The sequence below is a fragment of the Dunckerocampus dactyliophorus genome, chromosome 6 (assembly GCF_027744805.1).
Source record: "Dunckerocampus dactyliophorus isolate RoL2022-P2 chromosome 6, RoL_Ddac_1.1, whole genome shotgun sequence".
Taxonomy (NCBI): Eukaryota; Metazoa; Chordata; class Actinopteri; order Syngnathiformes; family Syngnathidae; genus Dunckerocampus; species Dunckerocampus dactyliophorus.
The window spans coordinates 6,641,535-6,668,994 of NC_072824.1; the positions used below are offsets into that span (position 1 = coordinate 6,641,535).

General features: G+C 45.4%; 3 protein-coding genes across 5 annotated transcripts in view; 1 reads left to right on the forward strand and 2 right to left on the reverse strand.

Annotated features, from left to right (window-relative positions):
- Nucleotides 1-1,568: 1,568 nt before the first annotated feature.
- Nucleotides 1,569-8,422, reverse strand: sp2 (sp2 transcription factor). Of its 2 annotated transcripts, none has more exons than XM_054778861.1 (8): nucleotides 8,371-8,422; nucleotides 7,149-7,228; nucleotides 6,126-6,908; nucleotides 5,801-6,022; nucleotides 5,368-5,665; nucleotides 5,108-5,285; nucleotides 4,539-4,732; nucleotides 1,569-4,468 (listed from the first exon to the last, which is right to left on the reverse strand). In XM_054778861.1, the coding sequence occupies exons 1-8, from the start codon at nucleotides 8,375-8,377 to the stop codon at nucleotides 4,368-4,370; spliced, it is 1,863 nt and encodes a 620-aa protein (XP_054634836.1). In that variant the 5' UTR covers nucleotides 8,378-8,422; the 3' UTR covers nucleotides 1,569-4,367. The 2 variants fall into 2 exon arrangements, with proteins under 2 accessions (XP_054634836.1, XP_054634837.1); XM_054778862.1 differs by lacking the exon at nucleotides 8,371-8,422 and adding an exon at nucleotides 8,113-8,363.
- A 458-nt stretch (nucleotides 8,423-8,880) lies between these two features.
- Nucleotides 8,881-19,259, reverse strand: socs7 (suppressor of cytokine signaling 7). 2 transcript variants are annotated; one of them, XM_054780306.1, is made up of 10 exons: nucleotides 17,564-19,259; nucleotides 17,369-17,436; nucleotides 15,988-16,092; nucleotides 14,213-14,347; nucleotides 13,953-14,098; nucleotides 13,689-13,857; nucleotides 12,072-12,200; nucleotides 11,102-11,237; nucleotides 10,008-10,139; nucleotides 8,881-9,931 (listed from the first exon to the last, which is right to left on the reverse strand). In XM_054780306.1, exons 1-9 carry the CDS (start codon nucleotides 18,991-18,993, stop codon nucleotides 10,019-10,021), a joined length of 2,439 nt encoding a protein of 812 aa, XP_054636281.1. In that variant the 5' UTR covers nucleotides 18,994-19,259; the 3' UTR covers nucleotides 8,881-9,931; nucleotides 10,008-10,018. The 2 variants fall into 2 exon arrangements, with proteins under 2 accessions (XP_054636281.1, XP_054636282.1); XM_054780307.1 differs by lacking the exon at nucleotides 14,213-14,347.
- A 3,200-nt stretch (nucleotides 19,260-22,459) lies between these two features.
- The window catches only part of gpr179 (G protein-coupled receptor 179), a 31,259-nt gene continuing 26,258 nt past the window's right edge, over nucleotides 22,460-27,460 (forward strand). The window contains exons 1-2 of the mRNA XM_054779643.1: nucleotides 22,460-23,695; nucleotides 24,234-24,342. Coding sequence (XP_054635618.1) covers nucleotides 22,797-23,695; nucleotides 24,234-24,342 — 1,008 coding nt within the window. The 5' untranslated portion in view covers nucleotides 22,460-22,796. The remainder of the gene's footprint in view (nucleotides 23,696-24,233; nucleotides 24,343-27,460) is intronic.

Here is a 27,460-nt window from a genome sequence, read left to right on the forward strand (position 1 = left end):
TGTACATTTATTCCAACAATATTGTGACTTTAATATCGTAACATTATGACTTTTTCCCAAACTAATGTTCCAAAATTCACAAATATATTCTTTTTGTTTGTATCTCTTTGTACAACTTTTTTCCTTTACTATTTCAAATGTATGCATTTTTTTCTTTCAATATTATGACTTTACTCTCTGAATATTTACCGTAATCTTATTCTTGTAAAATTACTTGTCTTTTAAAAAAAAAATAATAATTCTTGTTTAATTGTATTTTTAGAACAAGGGCCAATTTAAAAACGGATGGACCACAAGCCATACTTTGGACACCCCTGCCTTGAATCAAGTTTGAGATAAGAAGTATATTGAGAAGGCAAAAATAATTGATAACATAATTACATAAATGATGCAATTAAATGATGTAATTAAATCCTACACGACCGGTCAAAAGTTTTAGAACACTCCAATTTCTCTGGAGGAAAAACCTACATATTTAGGTGTTAAGATGGTCTGTCTGTCTTCCATTGTTAATTGCCATTTTGTAGCAACAAATTACTTTCTCCAGTTCAATACTGTTCAACTGGTGCTTACGAGTACCGTAGTGTGTTCCAAACGCTGCGTTTATGCAGACAGAGGAGGTAGTAAGTACTCCAGAACTTGAGGCAACTGTCAAGGCTTGATCCACCTCCATTTCTGCAGAACAGCTTTATGGAATCCATCTACTTTGAGGTCGAGAAGACATCTCTGAACAGAGTTGGAGGTCTGTGACACCACCTTTCTCCCACATATAATGCTGTTCTTTCATCCCTTCCTAAAAGACTCCACCATTTAGACTGTAACAAATAAACAAGACAGAGCCACCTTGGTTTTCAGGTGGGTCCATGACCATCATTACATCTGAATGGAATGCTAATGAAGGTGACACCACCCAAACGACCAATGTTGGCGGGCAGAGGCCCCACTCCATTGTATCCCATGACCATCATTTTCCACCACATAAGAGCAAAACCATTCCTCTCTGGACCACCAAGTTCTCGAACTAGAGCTGTCCCACCTCGTCTTTGAGCATGAACTAATGAAGCCTGCTCAGATGAGAGGCGAAACATCTTCCAAGACAACCTGAACAGTCCATTTGCAATCGATTCAATGCCACTTAACAATGCAACTGCTTACAAAATGACATTATTGATAAAGCAAGACACCTAGGTACCCCTTTAACTTCAAACTGTTAATAGTGTTTAAGTGACATGGGCCAGCACTCCTGATTCTGAAGACCCTGGGCAGATTAAATATGACAATACATAGAAGCTAAAATCTGATTGAACAAAAAAAACTAAACAAAACAAACACGTACACAACTGGAAGCAGTCCAAGAGACACGCTACAAAATGAAGATAACGGACTGTTGTGAATAAATGAATACAATTTCATGGACCAAATACTAGAATCCAAGATGTAAATATACTGTAGGTCAGTGCTTTTGATAGTGTTTAGGCAAGCAGAGGAGGCCTTGATGGCCCTGACTGCACACCCCTGCTATAACCATCTCTAAATAAAGACATGGTGGCAAACTACTTGTAGTTTGAGTTGTTTATTTGTGGGCTGCTTGTAGAAAAGTAGCACCTTTATACACTGTATAAAATTAGCTGCTGGTTTTCCGGGTTCTCTTGAAATACACAATTGGCAGCGGGACATTGTTTGACGTAAAAGGAGAAACAATCAATTCACAGCAACCAAGAAACCAAAGGGGAAGGGGGGGTCGTTTACATTTAGTTATTATAATAATCAATGTACACATTGGGGTGGTTTCATTAGTGCACATCACATCAGCATGTAACATAAGTTAAGAACACAAAAATCAGAAACAATTTAAATAGTGGGTGCAGCTGTCTAAGGCATCTTTCATTCAATAGAAAACCATCTAGAGCAGGAATGAAGCTATACAATGTCACATTATATTTGAATCCATACACACTGTACAATGTCCTTTTCCTTCAGGCCAAGCACAGCACGGCAGCATGTCCTACATTGAGTACACTGCAAATACAACAGGAAGTATACAAACATAAATATGAGCAGGCTCCACCTCTCCCTCCCACACCTTGTGCCATCTAGCACATTGAGAAGCAAAGTGCTTTTTTGATGGGAGATGTGAAGTCATTGTGACTCTTTGGGCACATCAGCAAGCGCTCGTTGGACTTCATGTGGAATTAAAGCTATCAAATAGCAAGTGACCACAGGCCTGCTTTGCGTCCTGTATTGTGATTGTCACAACAAATCAACAGATATTAGGATTTATGTTTGTAAATGTTTGCATGCCTCCTGATAGCTTATGCGCACCAGTAAAAGCATGTCTGTTTAAATGATACAACACTGAAACACAGAGGTAAACAGAGACTTCTTGCAGCTCACAGAAGCAGTTTGAAGTGGTTAAATGTCTGGCTGTACAGCAACAATGTACAGGCGAATACTGGCAACATGTAGGATACCCGGTGGGTAAAATAATTATTGAACACCATTTTTGTCAGCACTAACAATAATAATGGTTGTCACTACCGTCAAAAATCCTGGTCATGTTCGGTTCATCCTTTCCACTTCCGGACAACGGCCCCCCACACTGCTCATTGGAACATTCACAAGTTTAGATAACCTTCTGTAACCAAACTATCAGTATGTTTTACAACAATAAGTCCGCTAAAGTTTTGAGATGTGTCTTGTGCGACACTTTGGTAAGGAGACACCTTTTTGTAAGCAATCAGTTGGGACTGAATCAACTGATATGATTTAAACTAACGAGGGGCAGGATGGCTTTGGAATTATGGATTCATTTCAGATGGTGTTTTAGCATTCCATGCTTTTTTGCACCACTCTTTGTGTCTTCAATACATTTTCCTTGAGTCACTTCAATTTATAATCTGAAGAGAGAAGGGGAAAGTTCTGGAGCTGAATCTAATTAATAATTACAAGAGGCACTTTTATTACAAATGTTGATCTGAAATCAGAGACCTTCACGCTAACAGGAGGATTTGGAGGGGGCGAAGCAAGCCGCGTGTCAAAAATATACATTATTATGGACTTCTCAATTAACCTTGTTTTTTGTTTTCTCTTCCCCAGTGGTCTCAAATGTAACCCCAGAAATAGTGGGTGATCTACTGTACTTGTTTCCGACATCTGGTGCAAATTTAATGTCAACAGGACCTTTGAAAATATATTTTGTAAGAAAAATGGAGATGTGTTCAATATTTAACTTACCCGCTGTCAAATCATCTTCAACGAGGCCAAAGGAATCTGACTGGTATTTTAAAACATGTTTGAGTACCAGTCAAACCACCGAAGAGGATTAACACACCACGCCTTGTCCCGCAAAAGAGGGAAAGATACGTTCTCCGTTATTTCCTAAATCTTTGTTTCAGGTTATAAACAGCAGCTTTTCCAATTCCTCCTCCACATGTGTAGATGTTTTCACAAGCACAGCAGTCCTCCATAGAGTTTTGTTAAGTTTCAATAATGGCACCCCTCTCATGTCTGCACTCATTCCCAATAACATACTGCCCCATGGTTCCCCTTGCGAGTCTACACGCAATCACCATGACAATGCAGCAGGTCTTCACTAATGATAGGCAGCTTTTAAGGCACCAAACAGGATGTTCTCGCCCCAACAATGTGCTGCTGCCACCTTTGTTACTGCGATCAACGCCACAGAATGCACCAATTTCTCTGGACAGAAGATGAGTGTACCTCTGTGAGCCACAGACACAAGTGAAGGAGCTCAGGTGCCTTTTTCATATCTGGTACAGGTATCATTTCAGGTCACGAGTTCACTTTCGAGGGGGGGCTGTTCTATGCTTTGGACACATGCTGGAGGACTTGGCTTGGGAACACCAGGACTTCACCAGGGCTTCTCCAAGGAGGAGCGGAATGGTTTGGCCTGGCTTGGTATGTATGAAGTCGCTGTATGCAGATGCTTTAAAATAACAGTTAAAAACATGTGGTGTCGAGGTCTTCCACCTGCAGACACAAGCAGCTTTAAAACCAAGCAGAGGACATAACTCGTGTGGGCTAGTTTGTTCTCCACCTCAAAACCCTACTGTGATGGAATGGAGGGAACTTGGAGTGGAGTTGTTGCTGTGTACCATCTTTGCTCACAAGGGTTCATAAATAAGCAGCAGCAGCAGCGGAGCATCTGCACTCAGTCAGTATTGAGTAGAGCAAAGTTACATGGATCCTCTCATATTCACCGGGAGGGATTTTGTTTCTTATCATGCTACACAGAGTCCCAGTGGGGATTTGTGGGAGGGTGGGGGAGTGTCCCATTATGGGACAAGTCACAAACTCCACCTCAGTGTTGAGCTGGTGAGTTTGTCTGCATTCAGTCTGGAGTCTTCTCACAGGTTCTTGGTGTTTATGTGAGTCTTGTAATGCTTTGTCAGGTGGTCGCTCCTCATGAAGCGTTTCTGACACTGAGAGCACTCAAAGCGTTTGTCTCCTGCAAACACACAAGCACACAAGCATGAAAAAAACCTGCTCTCACCAAAAGCAGCACAGGTGCGTCATACCCGTGTGCGTCCGGGCGTGCCGCTGCAGCTCGTCGCTGCGCGTGAAACGCTTCCCGCAGAACACCCAGTTGCAAACAAAGGGCCGCTCTCCCGTGTGCAGACGGACGTGCGCACGAAGGAGTGACGTTTTCCGGAACGTCTTTTCGCAGCCGGGAACGTGACAGATGTGCTTCCTCTTTCCCACGTCGCCCGGCCTGCATGTAGAGAAGGACAGAGCGTGTCGATTACAGGTGACATCAAGTTGTGCTGAGAAGGCTGATGTAATCATGGAACAAAGTGTCAAAGGTAAAAGCGTTCATGTACAAGTGTAATTTTAAATACATATTTTGTCCACTCTATCCACATGAAAACACTTTCGCCAGCCGCCGTCAATTGCCTGCCAAAGCAAAAGGCCATTCTAGCCAATAACAGGCCTGATGAAAGCCATAAGTGGAAAAAGATCAATAACTACAAAGGTGAATGGAGGACTCTAGACAGTGGACTTAATCCTCCCTTACTACTCAACATCCTCACACTGACTCGATTACCACGATTACTAAACAAGGTCCTCTGAAAAGACAAACGCTCACCTCTTGTCTAGGTCTTTACAGTTAGGGCAGGTGCACGCCATGCGTCGCTTCCTCTCACCCGCGTGGCTGGGTAGCTCCAGTGTGAGTGTCTGATCCATGTGGATAGTGGACTGGCCCTGCGCCGCCGCCAGCTGGAGGCCTCCGCCCTGCATGGTCTGTACCGTCAGGTGCTGCTGGCCTGACAAACACACACACAACAACGTGAGAGGAGTCACTGTGTACACCATGACTTTTATTTTGAAGGCTGAGCATTTCCTCACCTCCTGCATTAGTGATGGTTACAGGAACTCCCTGAACTTGGACGCCATTGATGCTGATGGTCTGCACTGCCTGCGCCGCCGAGGACATCTGCGACGTATTCAACGACATCATTCCCCCCGCGGGCGCAATCTTCGCCAGAGTCCGCTCCCTTCGCACCCCCGTCTGTGTCCTCTTGGTGCCAGCGACCGGCAAGGTGGGGGCGGCAGTGGTTACGGGAGTGGTAGGGGTTGTTGCCGTGGAAACCGCATCCTGGAGTTGGACAGACCGCCACTCGCCTGCCCCTGTCTTGAAGAGAATCTGACAAAAGGCAACATTTTATGTCAAAACAACATTTTAGCAAAGGCAAATACGGGTAACTCAATACGGGTAGGACGGCTCGCAAACATGGCAGGCTAACAAGCAAAGAGGAGGATAGACGGTCTGCCTGAAAACCTGTGTTGGTGCGGCCTCTTGTGACGCCACCTGCAGACCAGAGGAGGCCGACGACTGTCTCTGCGGGACCTGCGGCAGCGAGGCAGAGGCCGCTTGAACCACTTTCAGAGCCTGCTGGGGGATCTGGACCACCTGAGAATCCTGTTTGGGCGGCACCAGCTGCACCTGCTGGACCACAGCTGGCTGGCCAGGACTCTGCAGGATCAGCAGGTTGTTTCCCGCCTGTGCGTACACACACCCACAGGTCATCCATCAGTCACCACTTCTACTGGTGAGACAGAACTCAAAGGGAGGGAAGAGCCTTAGTTTTAGCGTGTTGCTGCACCTGAATGATGTTGTCTCCAGTGTCTATCAGGATGGTCTCCATCTGATCCGGGGGCGGAGAGGGAGCTTGCGGCAGAGGCGGGGGAGGAGCTGAAGGCGGAGCTTGAGCAGCCAGCACCACTTTCTTCTTCCTCCCTCGTCGTGCCTTTCCCGCAGCAGGGGGGGCTGCCGCTGTCTCGGTTACGATCTGAGCCCCGCCCACCTCTCCTGTAGCCACGTTGACGGGCAGCGCGAGTCCACCTGGCAGCTGCACCACATTAGCGGAAGTGATGGCGGCGTTTGACTTCTTTACTTTGGGAGAGGGCTTGATGGCCACAGTTTTCTGCGCTGGGACAGGGGTGGTGGCGGGGGCGGTGGCCGCTGGGGCTGGTACGGACATGGGGGTGGTGATGATAGCCTGATTGGTACCTGGTATGAGCTGGATCTGGCCCCCCTGCGGCATCACCTGGATGGTCGGAGCGCCCTGGATCTGTGGCATCACCTGGTATTGGATGTTAGCGGGAGCCTGGGGGCTGGGGTGTGCCGGGCTCTGCTGGATGGTGAGCACGATCGGGCTGCCGGGGGTCGTGGCGCCCAGGCCTGTGGGGAGCTGGATCACATTGCCTTTGGCTTGTAAGAAACTCAGATTTTTAGGAGGGGCGGGTGCGATGGGCGCCGGTTTGATGGGCAGGAGGCGGCGAGGCTGCGGTCCTGATGGTGGGGTGCTGACAGGGGCTTGAGCAGCAGGAGGTCCGATCTTACTACAGGTGGCAGCCAGCAGGGCCAGAGGAGACGGCTGACTGTCCTATACACACATATTTAAATGAATTCCATTATTAACTTCAAATCCAACAGGAGACATGAAGGTGTCTCAACTTTAACAATAGCAACGGTTTGAAGCTGGAACAGATAATTTATGTTGTGTTGCATTGGACCTGAGCGGTTCCCCTGTAGTTTACTACCGTCTATGATCGTATAGACATTAAACAAAACAATGATTAATTAATTAAACAATTAACACAAACAATATGTGGTTGTAACTCACCTGTGCGGTCGTGGCAGTGGTAGGCTGAAGATATTCACTGGGGCTGACAGCAACGACGGTGGCCATATTGTCCTTTGATTCTGGAACACACAGCCGACCAAACTGAAACCGGGCTGACTATTTTACACACACGTGACGGATACAACATGATTGATGACAACAAGATGCAAAGCTAATTTAAATGAAACTAGAAGACCACACAAGGTCAAAAACAAGAAGCAGTTGCGACATCAGCAGACCTGAGTGTCTTTCACTAACTTTCCTAAATCTTTTAAAGACTGGGGAAATAGCAGATGAATCATAACACACACTATCACTGAAAACATGATGTAAACAAACAAAACATCTTCAACAATCCAATAAGAGCTGGAAATGTGGTTTGCAAAAATACTAATGCTCCCTTTGGATTGCTACTGTATTGTAGCATCCTGAGAAGTGTTTCTTATGTTGTGACAGTCAGAATGTTTGCTTGAACTTTTGTATTGGATGTTATTTGATTGTGCTGGCGTTCCTAATAAATTAATAACACAGCTGTTGGCCAAAAGTCAACAGGCAAAAGGTGTGTAATACATTCAAATACAAAATAATAACAATGACAGTGATACAGGTAAAATGACCTGGCTCCAAGATAGTGGCTTCGGTAAGACTGGAAACATGAAAAAAACGCTCAAGAGTGAGGGGTGTTTTTGGTAAGATCCACTGAGATGAAAGGTGAGCAGCATTGATTGAAACAACTGCTGAGTCCGTCAGTGATGCTGAGGGAGAACAAACAAGCTGGCCGCTATCCGTACTCCAGCTGGTTTGTTTGTGCTAAGGTTAGCACTAGCACAGCGGCTAGCCTAAGCTGATTTACTGCTGTGCAGCTTAGTTTTAAATGGGGAAACAAGCCCGCGGAGACCGTTACGGCTGAATGTATACAACTTTGTGGTTGATATTGACCAAGGCGAGGAGATGTTTGTCTTACATTAGGAGTAGAAGTGAATGAAGAGCGGCTAGCATGATGTTGTTAGTGCTGAGCGAGTTCAACTCTTTGATAGCCTCGCAGAAAAAGGAAAGCCTCTTCCGGAAGTGCGACGTTTTTTCCTTCACACAGCTGCCCGAGCCCGCCTATCACTGCCGTCCTCTTACCACCAAATCATTCCGTGTGTTTCCACGCCACAAAAATGTGATGTTTTACCTAGCAGAATGCAATATAAACATCAATGTTTTAATTCCTACCCACCGCTCATGACGACATTCGCTGTCCGTGAGCCTCGAACATCGAGCCCCTGGAGGTATCCGCCCGCCGGTCTGCACCAATGCACGTACAAGGCACAGTTGATTGACGGCCATCGCTACCAATTGGTTTGAGATGTCTTGGTGATTGAAAATAAACACAACCAATCGTGATACTGTATTTGTCTACGTCAATCGATGATGACAGCTCCACCAATAGAATTTCGAAGTATTGCTCTAAGAGGGCGTTTTTAAGACCATTGCCCGCACTCGCCATTCGGCCTATTACAGAAGGAAAACAGTTTGACTGACGTACCAAACGTCCAATGCGAGATTGAGGGGCGGTACCCTCACGCGAGACTGACAGCACAGACGTTCAATGAAATGATAAAACTGTAATTCAGGAAATTCACCACTAGGTTGCACAACTGGACTGAATTTTCGCTTTCTTGCGTATTAGGATGTAAGATGGGATGATCAAATAAAACCAAACCACAGGTCAAAGTTTATTTTTGTCTTTATTTAAAAAAAACAGCAGCGAACATGTGAAATTGAGCAAGGACATTTGGACAGCCAGAGGTCAGTCATGGCAGATACACACACCGTGGAGCAAGGCATGATGGGAAACTCTTACACATCAATAACAACTCAGTAATAACTTCACAACCGCTATGATGGCTGTTGCATTAAATCATTTGTCTTTGGTGAATGCTGCCTTCTCCTGACATCAAAACAATAATAAGATTTAGAAACACGCAGGGGAACCTCTTAATAGCAATCAAACAAGACATTCTAGGAAAATGTGCCTCAAAAGTCAACCAAAACTTGGAATTCATCACGAATGACTGCATGAAATATAAAGTCAATCAAGCATGTTGGACACAAGAGAAACTAAACCTCTCATTTTTAATATTGATTCAAAACATTTTTGCAAGCACACTGAACTATTTAGGCCACTTTATTAGGTACACCATCTCATGCGATCCCACACCTGCCCTTCCAAAGATAATCACTGTCAGAGAGCTGTGTATAAATAATGTTTAATCAAAAGTAAACACTATTATCTTTATAACGGGAACATTTTGGCATTGAATAGCATGAGAGGGTGTACCTAATGAAGTGGTCTGAGTGCATATGAAATGATGTCATATACTGATGGATGAAATGTAATATATCTATCGCACATTTTATTAATATTCCATAACTGAAGAGACAATAAAGCACAAAACTAAATGTTGCAATGGTCCACCATGATGATGTGAGTGTGTATATCTGCCCTGAGAGCATCTTCAACCGTCTCATTTGGACACAAAAAAATGAGACAGAGGGAAAAGGCGGAAAGGACGGCGGCGCAAACAAACCAGTTGAAATCCAGTGGATGAGCCTCAGACCGAGCTGGAAAGTCAGTTAGTGTCTGCTGGCGTCTTTCATTGTGGCTGTCCCCAGCCCAGCAGCAGCAGCAGCAGCAACACCGCTTACTGCTGCTCAACAGTCCGAACAAGAAGACAGCTGGACCAGGAAGCAGGACCTCCTTCCAGGGACTGACTGCAAGACCAGCGCACTCAATCCTGGGGAGTCACAATAAAAGTCTTACACCTACACATTGTGAGTGAGAACCTTCAAAATCAACACGACGGTACTCACAGGAGGCAGGATCACGTCTCAGACTCCGCCTCCCGCTCTGGGTTCAACGCCGCCCGGATGCTTTTGATTGACAGGTACATCTCTTCCTCGGGGTCGTAGTAATAAAACTTACTTAGGTAGGAGATCAGCGGCCTGCACACAGAGGACACATCACCACGCGACTGCTTTTCAGTCCATTGACAGACAAAACAATGGTGGACACACAGTGTTGTTATTTTTGTGTTCACTACACCACTAATGTGTTACAACAGTAACAGGACTTACACACGACTTTTCCCCGCTGAAAATAATACAAATACAAATCTTCTAATTCTGAATAAAGAGGCGGAAACTAAAAACGTGTTTGTTAAAAATCTGATTCATCAATTCATCAAAAAAAGAATCAACCAATTAATTGGTTATTAAAATAATCATTAGTTGCAGCCCTAGTTGTTTATATTCGGATATCACTTAATTTTATGTGTTGTTTTATATGTTTTATTGTATTTATCCATGTACATTATACATTATACATTATACATTATACGTCACATCTGCGCCTGTGCTGCGTGCATTGCATACGTTTTTCCGTAGAGTCACGCTTGGTGAACGAAAGACAATAGAAACATCCGCATGCTAGCCAAGCCTTTAAATAAGAGTCAGTAAGGTAAGAAAATAACCCCCCCAATATATTCCATATATGAAGTATGGTTCCTGACCATTTATGTTCATACATTTAAAAAATAATATATAGCACAGGGCTGCATGGTAGCCTTGTGGTTAGCATGTCGGCCACACAGTCTGGAGAGCTAGAAGATCTGGGTTTGAAGCTCCATATGGAGTTTGCATGTTCTCCCGTGCACGCGTGCGTGGGTTTTCTCCAGGCACTCTGGTTTCCGCTCACATTCCAAAAACTCTAAATACTCTAAATACCCCGAGTGACCCCGCCTCTCGCCCTAAGTCAGCTGTTCGCGTTTCCGGTACGAGTCGCGCAGTGACAGAGTTTTGTCTACAAAGGCACATTGCCACCTACTGGCCTGGCATGCACATTACACTTATAATTCTTAAAAAGAGTATACTGTAAGTAGCAGATGAGCATGCTAATGAGGAAGCACCTGGGCAGTGGAAGCTCCTGGATGTGATCGATGCGGACAATTTGTCGGATGCAGAACCTGCAGAGGTGCTGCAGCGACTTGACGTTGCTGAAGCGCGAAACGGGATAGAGCAGCTGCACCGGCGTGGGAGGAAGTCCTGGAATTAAGAACACAATAAGGAGGAGGAGTATTTAGCTACAGGAGAGGGTCAGAATATTAGAAACAGATGTCAGTATGACACAGTACACAGTACATTGCGGATGAATGAATGAATCTCGAATGAATCGCTGACAGTGTCAATCCAAAGGTGTACAGGCTGAATGTTTGCATTGGATGACATAGATTGTGATAAAGTGTCAGCAGACACGCATCACGTTACGTGCGCGCAGAGGACAGAAGTCATTCCTTGTCTTTCAGACACATTCATATTTCATGTTGACCTACATACAGCACAGTGTATACGGGGGGTGTCACAAGAGCTTGTGTCACAAGATCTCGCGAGATCTTGGCCACTAGGCCTGGGCCGATAATAAATGAAAATGAACTGGATCATTTTGCCGGCCTCAATATACTGCCACGTGCACGCGTGTCTGTTTTCCTCGTCTCCCGCCTCCAGACAGGCAGGAAGAGGGTTCACTCTGTGCATTGGCTTCAGCACCTTGGCACGTTTGTTCTATAGAACAAGGGTATGAACAGAGTGCGCCCTTTGTCAGTCATACAGTATTTTTGTCTAGGTGGGAGAAGGCGGAGCCGCTAGCATACACACAGAGTGCAGAAGAGTGTCGCCTCGTGAGGAGCAATGCAATGCAATGTCGTAAAAATAAAATGAGTAGATTGTAATATATTGTCATATATTGTTTTAATTGTACAAGTAATGTTAAAATCTTGTTTCGTCACGTTCTCGTACACCCAATGTTGTGTATGGTCTGTTCTCATGACACCCCTAGTATATACAGTAGTACTATGTACAACAGTATACAGTGTAAGTTACCTGGGACTCTGGAGCGCAGGAAGTAGAGGAACTTGCCGTTCTTGGAGTGCATGATGGCTCGCTCGATGAACTCCACCACCGAGTGACAGCGGTCCTCAAACTTGGGGTGACACCACAAGCTGAAGGTGCCTGCAGGGGGCAGCGGAAACGCTTGAAATGTGTCTCTTGGACAGTGCCCGGGGGCATTTCGCTGCTCTTTGAACAAAATGCATTTTTATCTTTTTAAAATGGCAAGCTATGATCAACCCCGTTTGACTTCCTGTAATAAAGTTAACTTTGAACCTTCACGCCAAAGATAATGATGCTGTCCATGTGACAAAGAGACCCAATGCACAGAACGTCATGTCAGAACTTCATCTTGGTAGAACCTGCGCATTGTGTTAAAACTCTGTGGTAGAACTTTATGTTAGGACTCCACCTCTATGTTAGAACTTTGAGTTACAATTTCATGTTAGAACTCTGCATAAGAACCTCATGCTAGACCTTCACCTTAATGTTAGAACTTTGAGTTAGGACTTCATTCTAGAATTTGTGTAAGATCTTCATGTTAGAACTAAAACTTCCCTTCTATGTCAGAACTTCATGGTAGAACTTTATGTTAGAACTTCACTTTACAGTTATGCAAAAACGTAAAGTTAGTACATCACCTATAAAAAAATATGACAGTATGTTGCAATCTACTAACATCATTTCTATAATGCTGGACTATTCTGCACTCTGTGTGTATGCAAGCGGCCCCGCCTCCACCCACCAAGACTGTACGACTGACAAAAGGATTCACTCCGTTCGTGCCGTTGTTCTATGGAACAAACGTGCCAAGGTGCTGCAACCAATGCACAGAGTGAACCTCCTCCTGCCTGTTTGGAGGCGGGGGACGAGACACATGGCAATATATTGAGGCCGGCAAAATGATCCAGTTCATTTTCATTCGTTTATTTATTTATTATCATCCCAGGCCTAGTGCCCACGAGACACGAGAAATCTTAATTTGAACTTCAACTCCGTGTTAGAACCCCGTGTCAAAACTTCGTGCTACAACTCCATCTCTACGTTAAAATTTTGTTAGAACGTCACCTCTACTTTACAACTTTGAGTTAGCGCTTCATGTTTGAGCATTGTGTAAGAACTTCTTTGTTAGAACTTCACTTGTATGTTAGAACCGCGTGTTAGAACTTCACTTCTACGTCAAAAATTTGTGTTAGAACTTTATATTTGACGTTCACGTTAGAACTTCATCCTACGGCAAAAACCTCACCCCCTTGTAAAACTTTGTGTTAGAACTTCACTTCAAAATTAGAAGTTGAACTCCAAGTTAGAACCTTGTGTTAGAACTTTGTGTTAGAAATATCACCTCCATGTTAGGACTTTACAACTTTACTTCTATGTTAGAACTTTGTGTTTGAACTTCACGTTAGAACGTCAACTGGATGTTAAAATTTCATGCTAGAACTTTGTTGGAACTTGGTTTGGTTTGGTTTAATTTGATCTGCAGGTTACAATGGAATACGTCTCATGAATCATTTCACAGTTGTACATGTCCAAAAGAACTTCACCTCCACGTTAGAACGTCATGTTTGAACTTCAGTACAGAAGGTCATGTTACACGTTCTTACCCACCTCGGTAATGTTCCATGCGCGTGTGGTGCGTGACGCCCTGTGAGCGAAAGCTGAGGCTGAGGATGTATCTTGGGTCAGAGCTGTCTCGGACCAGAAAAGATCCGTCTGGTTTCCCCTTCAGCTTCATCTCAGCATCTTCCCAGTTCATGGGACCCCAGTACCAGCCGCACTGCAGGCAAACAATGATCACATGGCTTGTTTTCAGTCTGTTCATATGACCATAATGAAGCAGACTAACTTCACGTGGAGTCGACCTTCACGTACCTTTTCCAGCTCTCTCAGGCTGGCCGTGAAGTTGCTAGCTTCAGACCTGCGGAGCGCACACAGCATGGGGGGCGGGGCCTGTCTGGCGGTAGGCGGAGCGTCGGCCTGCGATGGATTTGAATGAGGAAGTGCTCGCAGGAAGGCGTCTAAAGAACAGTGAGACAAGATAGACACAGCATGAAGGTTTTTAGCGTGCTGCTGTAGCTTCAAGACCACAGCCCGACCCCATCCGCGCATACGAGCACCTCGCTGTGTCTTACCGTTGAGGCTGAGACTGTGCTGCATGGTGCCGTGGGAAGGAGGGGCGGGAGGGGGTAGTGGTAAGGGGAGGGACTGCAGGGACGCCCCCATAACAGTCACTAGGAACGGCCCTGGCTGAGGACCGGATATGTCATCTGGAGGAAGGACAGCAAGGATGCAAGGAAGGAGGGATGTGAGGAAAGGACAGAAGGAAGGGAAGGATGGCAGGAAGTCATGAGGCAAGGTAGGCAGGGAGGAAGGAGAGAAGGACAGAGGAAATAAAGGCAGAGAAGTGAGAGGGGAAAAGTAAAAAGAGGGAGGAGCTTCTTATAGTTTTTTAAACGATTGAAAACAGTGGAGTAGGTTGTGGGGTCACAAAAAAACAAAGTAAGAAAACATATTTTAAAGGTCAACAAAAGGCTATAAAATATTAAATGACCACATAGAACGGCTACATTTCACATAGTGTGTATAATTCACGTACTTCTCCTCAAATATTTATGACTCAGGAACGCAGGAAAGCGCTCTTACAACGCCACGCTCTGATTGGACGACCTCTCCTTCTCCTTTCTAACAAAAGTCTGACTTGTCAATCTTTTTAGAAAAAAAACCCGGACAAACATCACGCAAGACCAGGGGGGTCCAAAGTGCGGCCCAGGGGCCATTTGCGGCCCCAGCTAGCTGTTGGTAATGGACCCCGGCACATTCTTAAAATAACAGGAAAACTTTTTTTTTTAAAAAACAGTAAAAATGGAAGCGAAGAGCAGTAATGCTTACTAGAATAACGTCAAAATATTAGGAGAATAAAGTTATAAATATAACAGATAAAACTGGTAATCTTATGCATTTTACACCCATAAAGTCGTAACAGAAAATGATTTTAGAAGCATAAAGTTAGATGTTATTTTTTCAAAAGTTGTAATATCATGAGAAAAAGTCAAGCGCATAAATAAATGTACAATTAGGTTGGGGGAAAAAAGTGAAAATATTTTGGGATGAAGTCATATTATGAGAAAAAAGATTCACGGAAATAAAGTTGAAGTATTTGTAAAAAAAAAAAAAAAACAATTTTAATGCAGAAAAAAAAAAAGTGTAATGTAAGGAGAAAACATTCATATTAACAATACGCTTTGTCACCTATAACACACAGCTTCAGATGGAGGCTGTTTTTTTCTTTAATTATATTGAACGTCCCAGCATATCTACATTGGTTGCTTTACAAAATGTAAAGTATCAAAGCGGCCCCCGCATTCTTGCATTTTTCAGTATGCGGCCCTTGGTACAGATAGTTTGGGCGCCCTTGCGCAAGACCTTTGGTAAGGAAAGAGGAAGTTGCATTTTGGACGTTGTTGGCTAGTTAGAGAACGTTGAGGTTGTGGTAGACATGTTTCTTTGTGGGGGGGTCATGTTGTTCTGTAGGATTTGAAATCTTTTTGCACTGGTATGAGTGACTTAATGTCGCCTTCGTTCGAGTTTTTCATGAATGAAGCGCTGTTGACCCAAAGAAGGCTGAAACGCACCACGAAGCTGACCAATCAAACCACTCGCATTAAATGCAAGTAAATATTTCGTGAGCCTCTTGCCCTTCAGAACCTCCGACAGTCGCATCACAAAAAACATCTGAATTTGTCCAAATGCATGTTGGAAGAAGACGCGCCATCCTACATTAGACTGACAGTTAAAGCATTCATGCGCTACTCATTGAAAATGTCTGAAAAGACATTCACCAACGAGGATGCAAACATTACAACATGCTCCTGCTGGGGACCAAGCGGCAGAGACAGACAGGAAGTACCTAAAAGGCTGAGACTTCGACGCGGGGGAGGTGGCGGCGTAGGAGGGTGCGGCGTGTTTGTCCCTCGCCGTGAGATGTCCACATCCACCAGAGACACCGTCTCACCTGCAAGGCAAAATGTGCTCGTCGTGACAAAAACAAAAAAAAAAACCAACCCTGAACCTGAACAACAACACCGTCATGCGACGCCAGCAATAAACACACGGGGATAATTACACCTCACAAAGACGACACTGTCAGTAAGTTACTTATCGATTCCTGCACAACTCTGTGAAGGGGCGGGGCCTTTTGGCGCAGATCCAGATAAAGATGCAGAAGCAGAAGTAGTAGTTTCTGCATTAGAAGGTCATTTTTCTCATTTTCTTAAGTTTTCACATCGATAAGAACATGAATGTTGCCCTGAATTCATTATACAGAGTGTCCCTATGTACAAATACATATGTTGATTTTTTAAATGTAATAAACTAGTACGCTGGTTCCCAAACTGGTCAACGGTCAAATTTCCACGAGCAAGTATTCATCCTACATATCTTTTATTTCAGCCGGATGATGGGATCCTTCTGCTTGAATGGGTTGAACTTGAGCTTCATTTTTCTCCACTTGCAGTCGCTATGATTTAAGTCTGCATATTAATTTGACACCAATTTGAAAGGAAAAGTTGAACAAACACGATAAAGCAGCATGCAAAGTACTAAAGTACATACAAGCAGCGATAACGGGTAACATTTTATATAGTGTACTGTATTTCCAGGCACTCAGAGAGCTTCACAATGAAGTGAGCCCATTATTCAATTATTCACTCCTCTGTCACACACTGGTGGTGGAAATCGACATCTGTAGCCACAGCTGCCCTGGGGTAGTCTGACGGCCTCTCCGACCACCACCAAACATTCATTCGCCTTCATAGACCAGTGTGGGCAGCACTGGAGGCAAGGTGGGTGAAGTGTCTTGCCCAGAGACACAACAACAGTGACTGGGTGGAGTGAGCGAGGATCGAACCGCCAACCTTCTGGTTTCTGTGAGGCGTTCAGGCGCACTCGTAATTGTGAGTTTTAGGTGCTTATTGTTTTTCATTTTTATGCATGTACCCCCATGACAGTTGGCATACCCCACTTTGGGAACCTAGTTACTAGTATATAATATAAATAAATCATTTATTATTTAATGAAGGTATTGTTTATTATATTTATCTTGCACTTACATGTATTTATTACAGCGCAATGTTTCTGTCAACCTTTACCCCTTTATTCATTTATTTGCTACTGTGGAAGCTCTCCCTAACTCTCCAACTACTGAGACATGAAGGGGTTGGATTAAATAAGATCTGCTTCTTCCTACTCATTTTCTGGACACTCATGTTGTAAAGTTTGTCAAGTCTTACCAGTGAAAGCCGAGAGGGAGGCGGGGGAGAAGGCACTGTGGGCCCGGGTCAGTTTGGGCTGGTTGAGGCTGAAGGACGACATCAGATGGATGTAAAAGACAGAAAAGAAGAGTCAAAGTTTTAAGTCAATCCCAGGGCACAAAACAACAAACAGCCAAAGCTGAGATGTGTATCAGCTGGCTCCGCTCCGCTCACCTGTCAGAGTCCAGTGCAGGTCCAGAGGCGCTCTGCACGTCCATCAGACTCCCAGCAGAGACCACCGAGGACGCCACCGAGGGTCTCTTGTCTAAGAGGTGGGTGGAGCCGCTGCAGCTCTTGGTTCGGAACAGTCTGCTGAGGCGGACCTTTAACGAGCCTTTCTTGGACTTCCCTGGAACTTTCAAAGTCTTGTCCGCTCCGCTGGGAGTCCTTGGCGCACTGGCGCACCTCTCGGGCCTCCTGCGAGGAGTGGATACCTGGCTCTGGTCAGGACTATTGGCCCAAGGTGAGTTCTGTACCGGTGTGTGTGAAACAGGGATGGCCACTCGAGACTGTCCTTCGTTGACCTGGCGAGAAGTGAAGTCCTGGCGCCGGTCTAGGTCAACTGCTACTTCAGGCCGCCTGCTGAGCTCAGCTTGTAAACAAGTGATGGACATCTTCTCCACGATGTCTCTCTTCCTGCTCAGCAGACACTCACGACGTCGCTCCTCATCCTGTGCCTCCTCCAGGCCCAGGCCGGCCACGTCCTCGCTCCCAAGACCTTCCAGAACCAGCAGAGCGTCGCTGGTGACGGCGGGGTCATCCGCGTGTTCGACGCCACCTGGCCCGGGTTCGTGTGCACCCTGACACGTGCATTGAGGGAGCTCACCTGCTTTGAACAGCATTTTTGGTACCGCTCCCACCCCCAGCTCCCCAAACCTCCGGGCCAGCTCCAGCACGGCTCCCTCTCGGTCCTGGCTGATGACCGCCAGCGGGCCAGAGGCTCTTGACAACAAGGGCCACTCGGGGGGGCTACTGAGGAGTCGGTGCCGGTGGCAGAGTTCTGCAGGTCCTTGCAGCTCCGTGGAAACCGAGACCGGAGTGTGTGCCACCCAGGTCCCGTCCAGCAGGTTCTGCTGCTGCTGCTGCTGTTGTACTTCGGCAGCATTCAGTGTGTTGTTATTGAGAGCCGGGTTAAAGCAACCGGCCCCCGAGCTCTGGTCCAAAGCTAGAGGATTCCTCTGCTGGTTCAGGCGATCCAGTTCAAAGATCCCGTCCCCATTCCGCATGAGGTCCGAGAAGACCAGCAGCTGAGGCCGCATTCCTGGACCAAACTCGCAGCCCTGGGCCTCCGCGGGGCTTTGCGGCCGAGGAGACGCACACAGCGGGGCTCGGCTGTCAGTCTGTCCGGTGTCAGGTGCAGCAGGGCCGCAGCCGCTCGCCGGGGCTTTGTTCCGGCATCCGCTGGGATGCTCGAGGCCCGCGTCTCGGCCGAAGTCCAAGCCCGCTTTGACGCCGCTATGAGCGAGCACCTCCCTGCCCAACCCGGCCACGACACCCCCCGGCGGCACGTTACCGTTCTCCGCGTCTAGGCGGTCCTCCTCGGCCGCGGAGACCAGACGCATGAGCACGAAATCGGGCGACATTTCCTGAGCGTTGCTCGTCATTCTCGGTCACGATTGCTGGGAGACAATCAGGAGGCGACGTCACATAGCGACGACCTGCAGCAGCGAGCGAGGGCCGCGCCGTCAACGTGCACGGAGACAAAACCGCAAAAAGACAAGATGTCAGCTGCTTGCATCCTCTACAGGGTCGCTGCTGCGGTTGGCCCGCGGCAGCGAGCAGGCGGAGTCCGGCCTCAAACAGCTAGACCCCGGTCACAAACCATCACAGCCTCCCCCCACCTCCAACACCACCTTGTTCACAGCCTGGCCCCACCCGCCGGATGATGATGAGGATGAAGAGGATGATGACACACTTAATTCTTCACTCTATTTACTACTTTTCTTCATTTATTTTAATCCATTCATTTCTAAATGTTATCTGTATATAAAGACTGATAAATATTACAATACTATAATAATCAATGTATGCATGCACGTTATTGAATACAAATATAGACTGAAATTAAATTCTAGTGAGTTTGCTCTTTTGTGACTTCACTGGGAGATGCATGAGTGAAATGATCAATAAAGAGTGTAGTCATAATTTATCTCTCAATGACACAAAGCCAGGAGGTTGTTGCATTTCACATTTGTCCAGCAGGTGGCAGCAAAGACAAACAGGAGCAACAGTGTACTGCAGTATAAAGTACACTCATATGTACAGTGAACCGCATATCAGTTTACTGCATAATTATATATATATATATGTCATATATATCTGTTTTCATTGTGCCTTTTGCTCTATTCTTACCATTTTTGCTGTTTAAAAAAAAATCTGCAGTGATGCAATGACATCAGCGTCCCTACGAATTTGACATTTCTAAAGTCCATATTTTTTCATACTTTCGTACTGGTCGTCATACTTTCATACTTTTTACGATCTTCTAAATACATTTTTAACATTAGAGCTCTCATTAGAGCTCCCTAGAGATGAAATAATATCTTACACTCATATTATCCCACGTAGTAGATATGATGAGAGAAAATAAGCCATTGAAGAAATAAATACAACTTGTGCTCGAGTGTGTCGCAACAAGTTCCAGTGCTAGTAGGGGAGAAGAATGGGTGGCGGGCAGGAAGTGACGTCGGGGGTTCAGAGTTGAGTTTTATTATTATTACGATTATTCATCCATCCATTTTGTATGCCGCTTATCCCCACTAGGGTTGTGGGGCTATGCTGTAGCCTATCCCAGCTGACTTTGGGCAAGAGGCCATATAGAAAAACAACCATTCACACTACCTATGGACAATTTAGAGTCTCCAGTTAATCTAACATGCATTTTCTTGTAATGTGGGAGGAAACCGGAGTACCCGGAGAAAACCCAGCATGCACGGGAAGAACACCCACACAAAGATGCCCAAACAGAGGTTTGAACCCAGAACTTCCCAATCTCCTGACTATGTGGCCAACATGCTAACCACTAGGCCACCGTGCTTACGATCATATTATCATTAAGGCTAAACAAAAGTCACAGACGTCAGCTTAGACTTTGGAAAACAGTGATCAACATTTTTGCCTCTTTTCTGATATGTTGTGGACCAAACACCGCTAACTGTTTGTGTTTGGTTCATATTGAGTTGGTCCATCTAGGGCCTAAACCAGGGATCGGGAACCTTTTTTTGCTAAGAGAGCGATTAAAAGCCACATAGTTTAAAATGTATTTTTGTGAGAGCTATATAATATTTTTTAACACTGAATACAATGTATATTTTTAAGCAAGACCCACAATTTCAGAATATAATAAGTCTCTGAATTTATTATTTTTAATAACATTGTTATACTGAAGCTAACCAATAATAAATCAAACAGCTCTTTCCATTAATACGACTTCTGGTGCTGCATGGTTTTGCATCTTTTCGCAATCTTCTTTGTCAACAGGATTGGCTCTGCAGAATTAGCTAGGTGACTATTTGATTAAAGGAGGGAGGTTTACTTCTTGACTTCTCAATGACGCGGGTAGGCTACCGCATTATCCAGCAATAATCGAGTTTTGGTGTCTGACCCAGAAAATATCAGGATAACAGGCATTGGCTCTGGCTACCTGCACTGTGCTACAAAATGGATGGATGGATTAAAATACATAAGAAAGTTTTATATTTTTAATGTTATTTTGAACACTGGGATTTCTGTAATTTGTTACTTTAAAATGTCCCCGAAAAAATATAAAAATAAATACATTTTATTGTGTTCAGAAATGTCTGACAGCCAAATGCAGCCATCAAAACAGCCATCTGGCTCCCGAGCCATAGGTTCCCTACCCCTCGATTAATCAAAACAACAAGCTATGATTAATTGACTAAGGAAATAATCGTTAGTTGCAGCCTTTGTATCATATAAATAAATTATGGAAAGAATCGCTTGTTTTCATTATTCTGGATATGTACAGTAGGCTACTATGTCAGCATATCATTTCCAGGAGATTATGGCTTGGTAATGTAGCTCACACAAAAAGTTGGAGGAGGATAACAGCAGATAAGAGCTGGCCATTCAACTTGTCAGTCTTCCCAAATGTGTTCCAGGATGCGTCGTTTACTGTGTGCTCTCATACAAACATCTTAGCTGCCCTAGCAAGTGCCTTAAAACAGATCAATCAATTTCTCTCTCTTTTTTTTTAATTATGCATAATTTTATCTTTTAGAAGACATATCAGTGGTAACAGTCTTGGAAACATGAAGATTTTTCCATACTTTAGTTTCCATTTTCCATACTTTTCCAGACGTGGAAATGTATAAAATCTAATTCCATACTTTCCATACTTGTGACAAATGAACAAACCGCAACTCTATATGGCTTGTTAAGAGCAGACAGGGGGCGCTGTGACATCATGAGGGAAGAAGAGAAGAAAGTATACGAAAAGCCGTAAATTCATGTGAGGTCAGCTCATCATTTAGCACAACGAAACACATTTGACCACACCTGTACGTCTACGACTTCGTGCCTTGAAAAGGAAGGCATCATCTCTACCCAGTTTGTCCAGCCCGCGCGCAATTCACGTGTGTGTGAATTATGTTTTCTTGTCAATCTGTGCTTTGTTGCAGCACAACACCACAAATGTTGACATGTTTTACTCTTCAGGCACACACACGTATGTGTGTGTACGTGTGTGTGGCTGCGAGAGAGAGGAAAGGAAGCAGTTGCCATGGTTACCAAAAACAAGAGTTCTTGCCTGTATTACACCTCCCAGCTGGTCCACTTCACTTCACACTTCTTTTATTTTCTTAACACAACGCCCTCGATACTTTGCTGTTCACACACACACTTGACATTGCCGTAACAATGATGTGTGTGAGCAGTAACAGAGCATCCAACAAGTCTTGTAGGATTAATCTCAAATGCTGCAGAGATTAACCGTCATTTCTGACACACACACACAGCAGATGTCCCACTCTCATCACCTTTCATAAATGGTGGCTAGTGGTTAGAGGGAAACACAGGGTGAAGGGAGGGGGTAGGGAAGAGACACAGAGAGGAAGGCAGGACGGACGAGCGTCAGTGAGGTTGTGGAAGATCTTTGGAGCAACAGATAGCAGAGCAGGAGGAGGCAAAAAAGAAGAAAATTCCTGGCTTCACCAGCAGAAGAAGACTGAAGAAGCAGAACCCCTGTCCACCATCACAAGGACATCATCTTTCAGGACGGGGTCCTGCGTGCTGTGATGGAGCGGTGCGCTCGGAGCGAGGGCGAGCATCATGCTGCTGCTGCAGTGCTGGTGGACTTGCTGCTAACTTCCATCAAAATGTGACACTCTGCTGAAAGAGGACAAAGGATTCCTGCAGGTGAGACGTCCTCTCCAGAGAAGGTTCCAGAATGTGCCCCGTTTGGCTCTTCCTGCTGCCCTCGCTCCTCAGAGCCCAGGTGACTCCAGAGCTTCCAGCAGGAGATGTGAGCAAGGAGGACGTGAGCAACAGCACCAGCATAGGAGACCCACCAGGTAGCCCCCCCACTCCCTCAGACCCAACAGAACCTGCAGGCGCTGCCACAAATACCTCGCAAGCTCCACTAGAGGACGACTGGACCCCCGCGGAGAACTTCTTATACACTGGAGATTCTTCCGCAGTGGAGGTGGCGCGCTGCGCACGGGGCTACAGCCCACCAGGTCAGTCTGGATCACTTCCAGACAGCTTCAGCGCCCCCTTGAGACCGGCGCTGGATGCTTTGGCCAACACGGCCAACTTTCTCAACATGATCTTCCAGGCCAGCGACTTGCGGGAGAGCACAGTGCAGGAGGACATGGAGTGGTACCACGCTCTGGTCCGAGCCCTCCTGGAGGCAGACGGACTCATCCGGCGGGCCTTGCTCACCTTCGACTGCAACCCCGCCAGCCCGGCGCCGCAGCTGGTGCTCCGGGCCAGTCGCGGCCTGGCGTCCAAGATGCAGGCCATCGTGCTGCAGGACTTATCCAAGACCTGGGAACACCTGCACCTGCCGCCCCCCGCCCCCGACGACAGCTGGTTCCGCCGCTTCAAGTTCCCAGAGTCCAGTCCACTTCGGCCCGTGCTGTCCAAGAGGGTCCTCCTCAACGACCTCAGCACATTGGACACGCCAAAGTGGGGGCGGGGTGACAGCTACGTGACCAATGGCAGCGGAGTCCGTTGGGCCAGCGCCCCCTACCTGGACTGTCAAGATGGCCGCTTTGTGCCCAGGTGGATGCTAACCTTGTCCACGTCCTTCTATGGACTCAAACCAGACCTGACACCTGAATTCAGGTACAACACACACACACACACACACACACACACACACACGGACTCCTAACAGGCCAACAGTATTGGGAGAATGTGGAGTCTTTGCAGCTTGAACACCTAAGAAGACTTTTTACAAGAATTTTGATCACCGATATTGGGTCTGTTGCAGTTCTTCCACACCAAACTCCTTCAAGCATGCCTTTATGGACCTTGCTTTGTGCACTGGGAACAGAACAGAGTCTTCCCCAAAGTGTTCCCACAAAGTTGGAAGCATACAATTGTCCAGAGTGTTTTGCTAAGATGAAGAATGAAAATTCAGAGACAACTCAAGTCCAACCTCTCATTCATGTATTCACTGATGAAGGGATGTGTCCCAATACTTTTGTCCATCTAGTGTGTCAAGTATTTATCTTAAGAAGGCTTAATGAAGTTCTTTTCATTCCTTTTTGACTTTTTCCTTCCTTACTTTCTCTCTTTGTTGTCCTGTGAGTAACACAAAGTGTGTGAAAAAGTGATATTTTAAAAGTGTGTGTGTGTGTGTGTGTGTGTGTGTGTGTAGAGGCGTGATCCGTGTTGACGTGGACATCCAGGACGTGGACTTGGACCAGTGCGTCACAGGAGACGGCTGGTTTGCCGACACACACCAGTGCAACCGCACCAGCATGGAGGTAAACACAACGTCACACGGTGCGGTTACCAAGGAAACGCTGATATTTATGCCGACAATGAGCATCACACACTACACTAAGTGTCACATGGGATGAGGGAAGAGAAGACCTTGCATTTTGGTGCAGATCCAGGTAGATATCATTATTTGTTTTGGCTGGTAAAGTCAGCTTGCATTAGGCCAAGAGCGGGCAGTGACCCACCACGTCCAGCAGATGGCGCTATGGTGAAAAAAGCACAATTGTTCCTGTTACATCACCAAAATTCAAACTGCCCGCCATCATTGAAGCCTACTGAGCATGTGTGTGTGTGTGTGTGTGCGTGTGTGTGTGTGTGTGTGTGTGCGTGTGTGTGTGTGTGTTCGTTCCATTCATTCACACGTTCAATCTACCCCTTCCCCCTCCCCCTGGAGCCCACCTCTCACCTCATTGTCTATTTAAAAAAGGCGGCGCTGGGCGGCGGGCTGCAGATGATCTGATGGATTACGTTGCTAATCCGGTTGGTTGACACACTCCCTCCCCCTCCGCCCCTCCCTGGTAGAGGTCTGAAACACAGCAGCAGAAGAAGAGGCCTAAAAATCTGCCAAATCCAGCGGGCACCTTTTGTCCCATCCTACCTGGCTTAGCGGATGCAAAGCGAGCAGAGCGTGTTCTGGGTCAGCTGCTTTTGCATGAACTCTTTCCCTGCCACACTCTGTCATGTAACAAACATGTTTTACAGATGTTAGCTTCTAGTAAGGGGCGGGGGCACATTAAGCATCTCATTTAGCCACCACATGAGCAAACTTTTTCAATGGCGTTTCACATACTGAAGAATCAAAGGACGCAGGAGGGCCATTTTGATACCCCCCATGTAGCCATGCTGAGATGTTATATACTGTATATTTCAAGAAAAAACAGCTTGCATGTCAGCTTTGTGTTCCAGGTGACAAAGTCTATTATTGTTATTCTTAGGGCTGTCAAATGATTAAATATTTTAATCATATTAATCACAGCTTTCTAATTAATTAATCATGATTAATCACCATGTGCAAGTATGTGTGAAAAATGTTGAAAGAAAGGTAAAAGACAGGACAGGATCATATAAATTTGTATGTATTAACAGCTCCGAATGAACTGAAAATTTAAACCAATCTAAAAGATACCACACATGTCTGAAAATCTATTTGCTTAACGCTAGTCTCTTTGGTAGCAAAACATTTGAATCACACTTGAACTCGTTATTATGAGCCATGAAGGGTTGCGCTCAAAGACACCACATACCATAATTTGATTTCACATGTTTTCAGTGCAGAAGTATTTTCTGGGATTTCCAAGCATACTTAAATGCAGCAAATTGTACTTCCACAGTAAGAGTTACGTTAGTGAGTGATAAGAATATCCACTTACTATTTTTCTTCGTGTCTCTGTTTATTTAGACCACACATACAGTAGACTCACAATAATGACGCTTTTATGACGTGATTTTCGGAGTGACACTGAATGCGCCTCGCTGTCGTCTAGTGACAATGACGAAGTGTCGTTCCCAGGACGAGCTAATAGAGAAGTGTTTCTGAGTTGGAAATACTTATACGCCTGATGAAAATTTTAAGACTAGTTGAAAGATTGCCATAAGAATTTCCATTTTGCAATGCATCTAAGTAGAGCTTCAAAATGCAAAAAGAAGAAATGGGAATGAAACAAAACATTTTTGAGGGAGTGAAATAGGCTGTTCATCAGCTGATCAAACGTTTAAGACCATAGCTCTCCCCACCCACGTAAGTCTCCTAAAATAGAAATCAAAATTTCAAAAAAGGACTCAGTCATGAGTAGCTATGCCATTGTTGTTAAACACCTCAAAAATTGGTTTGAACATGCTTGATGCCAGTGTTTCCGGGAGGCTAGTGGGAATGTTGCTCCAGGTGGTGAAGATGGCTTCACAGAGGACATCCACTGTCTGGAACTGACGTCCATTTTTGTAAACTTCCCAACTTGTAAATGTTCTCAAATGAATTTACACACAGGATGGTCCAAAAGAGTGAACTTATTCCTCTGGAAGAAGTCCTTTGTCAGGCGGGCATTGTGAAGTGCAGCGTTGTCCTGTTGAAAAAGCCAGTAATTACCACACAGATGAGGGCCTTCAGTCATGAGGGTCGCCCCCTGCAACATCTCCACATAGCAAGCTGCTGTTTGACGCCCCTGCACAACCTGGAGCTCCATTGTTCCATTGAAGGATCATGATGGCGCCTCCTCCACTGTGCTGTGTGGAAAACATCTCAGGTGGGATCTCCTTGTCATGCCAGTAACGTTGGAAGCCATTAGGACCGTCAAAGTTACATAAATAAAACCTTATTCCACCTTTCAATGTCCCATGTTTGGTGCTCTCGTGCAAATAGCCAGTATTGTGGCGTTGAAGGAGACAAGGCCTTTGAAGACATTCTCTCTCACAGATGTCACCAGTAACAACATTCATTTGGGCCAAGGATAGTCCCATGTCTTGACGGACAGCCAATGGGATCCTCCGGCTCAGGGCCAGTGGTATTTTATTGTGTCTACCACTTGACTTGTTTGTTCCATAAACCTCAGGATCTTTGACGAAGTTGCAAATCTTACTGCGTCCAACCCCAGTAGCAATGCTGTGCTGAGAGAGGCCTTGCTTATGCAGCTCAACAATCCCACAGCGTTCAAAATGAGAAAGCTTTTTTGCCTTTGCCATCAAGAGATCATGACAGTGTGAATACCTGACACTAAATGACATTCAATCTACATTTTTTAAAAGGCTGTGGTCTTTAAAGGCTGAGGACTTTTGAGCAGCTGAAGATTCACTTTAATGCTTATTTGCGATAAATTGCTCACTCAAAACATTTTTTGTCTCACTCCCATTTCTTCTTTTTGCATTTTGAAGCTCTACTTAGAACCTCCTTAAATCCAACTGTGGAAAATGTAAATTCTTGCAATTATTCAACTCACCTTCAATTTTGGATGAGGAGTTTTTACGGTGTTGCAACTGCACTGCTGTTGATGTGTTCAGGTCAGAATAAAGTTATAAAAGAGCATCAGACTCTGTGTGACTCTGTGGGAGCGCTATTGTGGCTCCGTCTGCCGTCATAACAGAGAGAGTTGTGGCCTGACATCTGACATG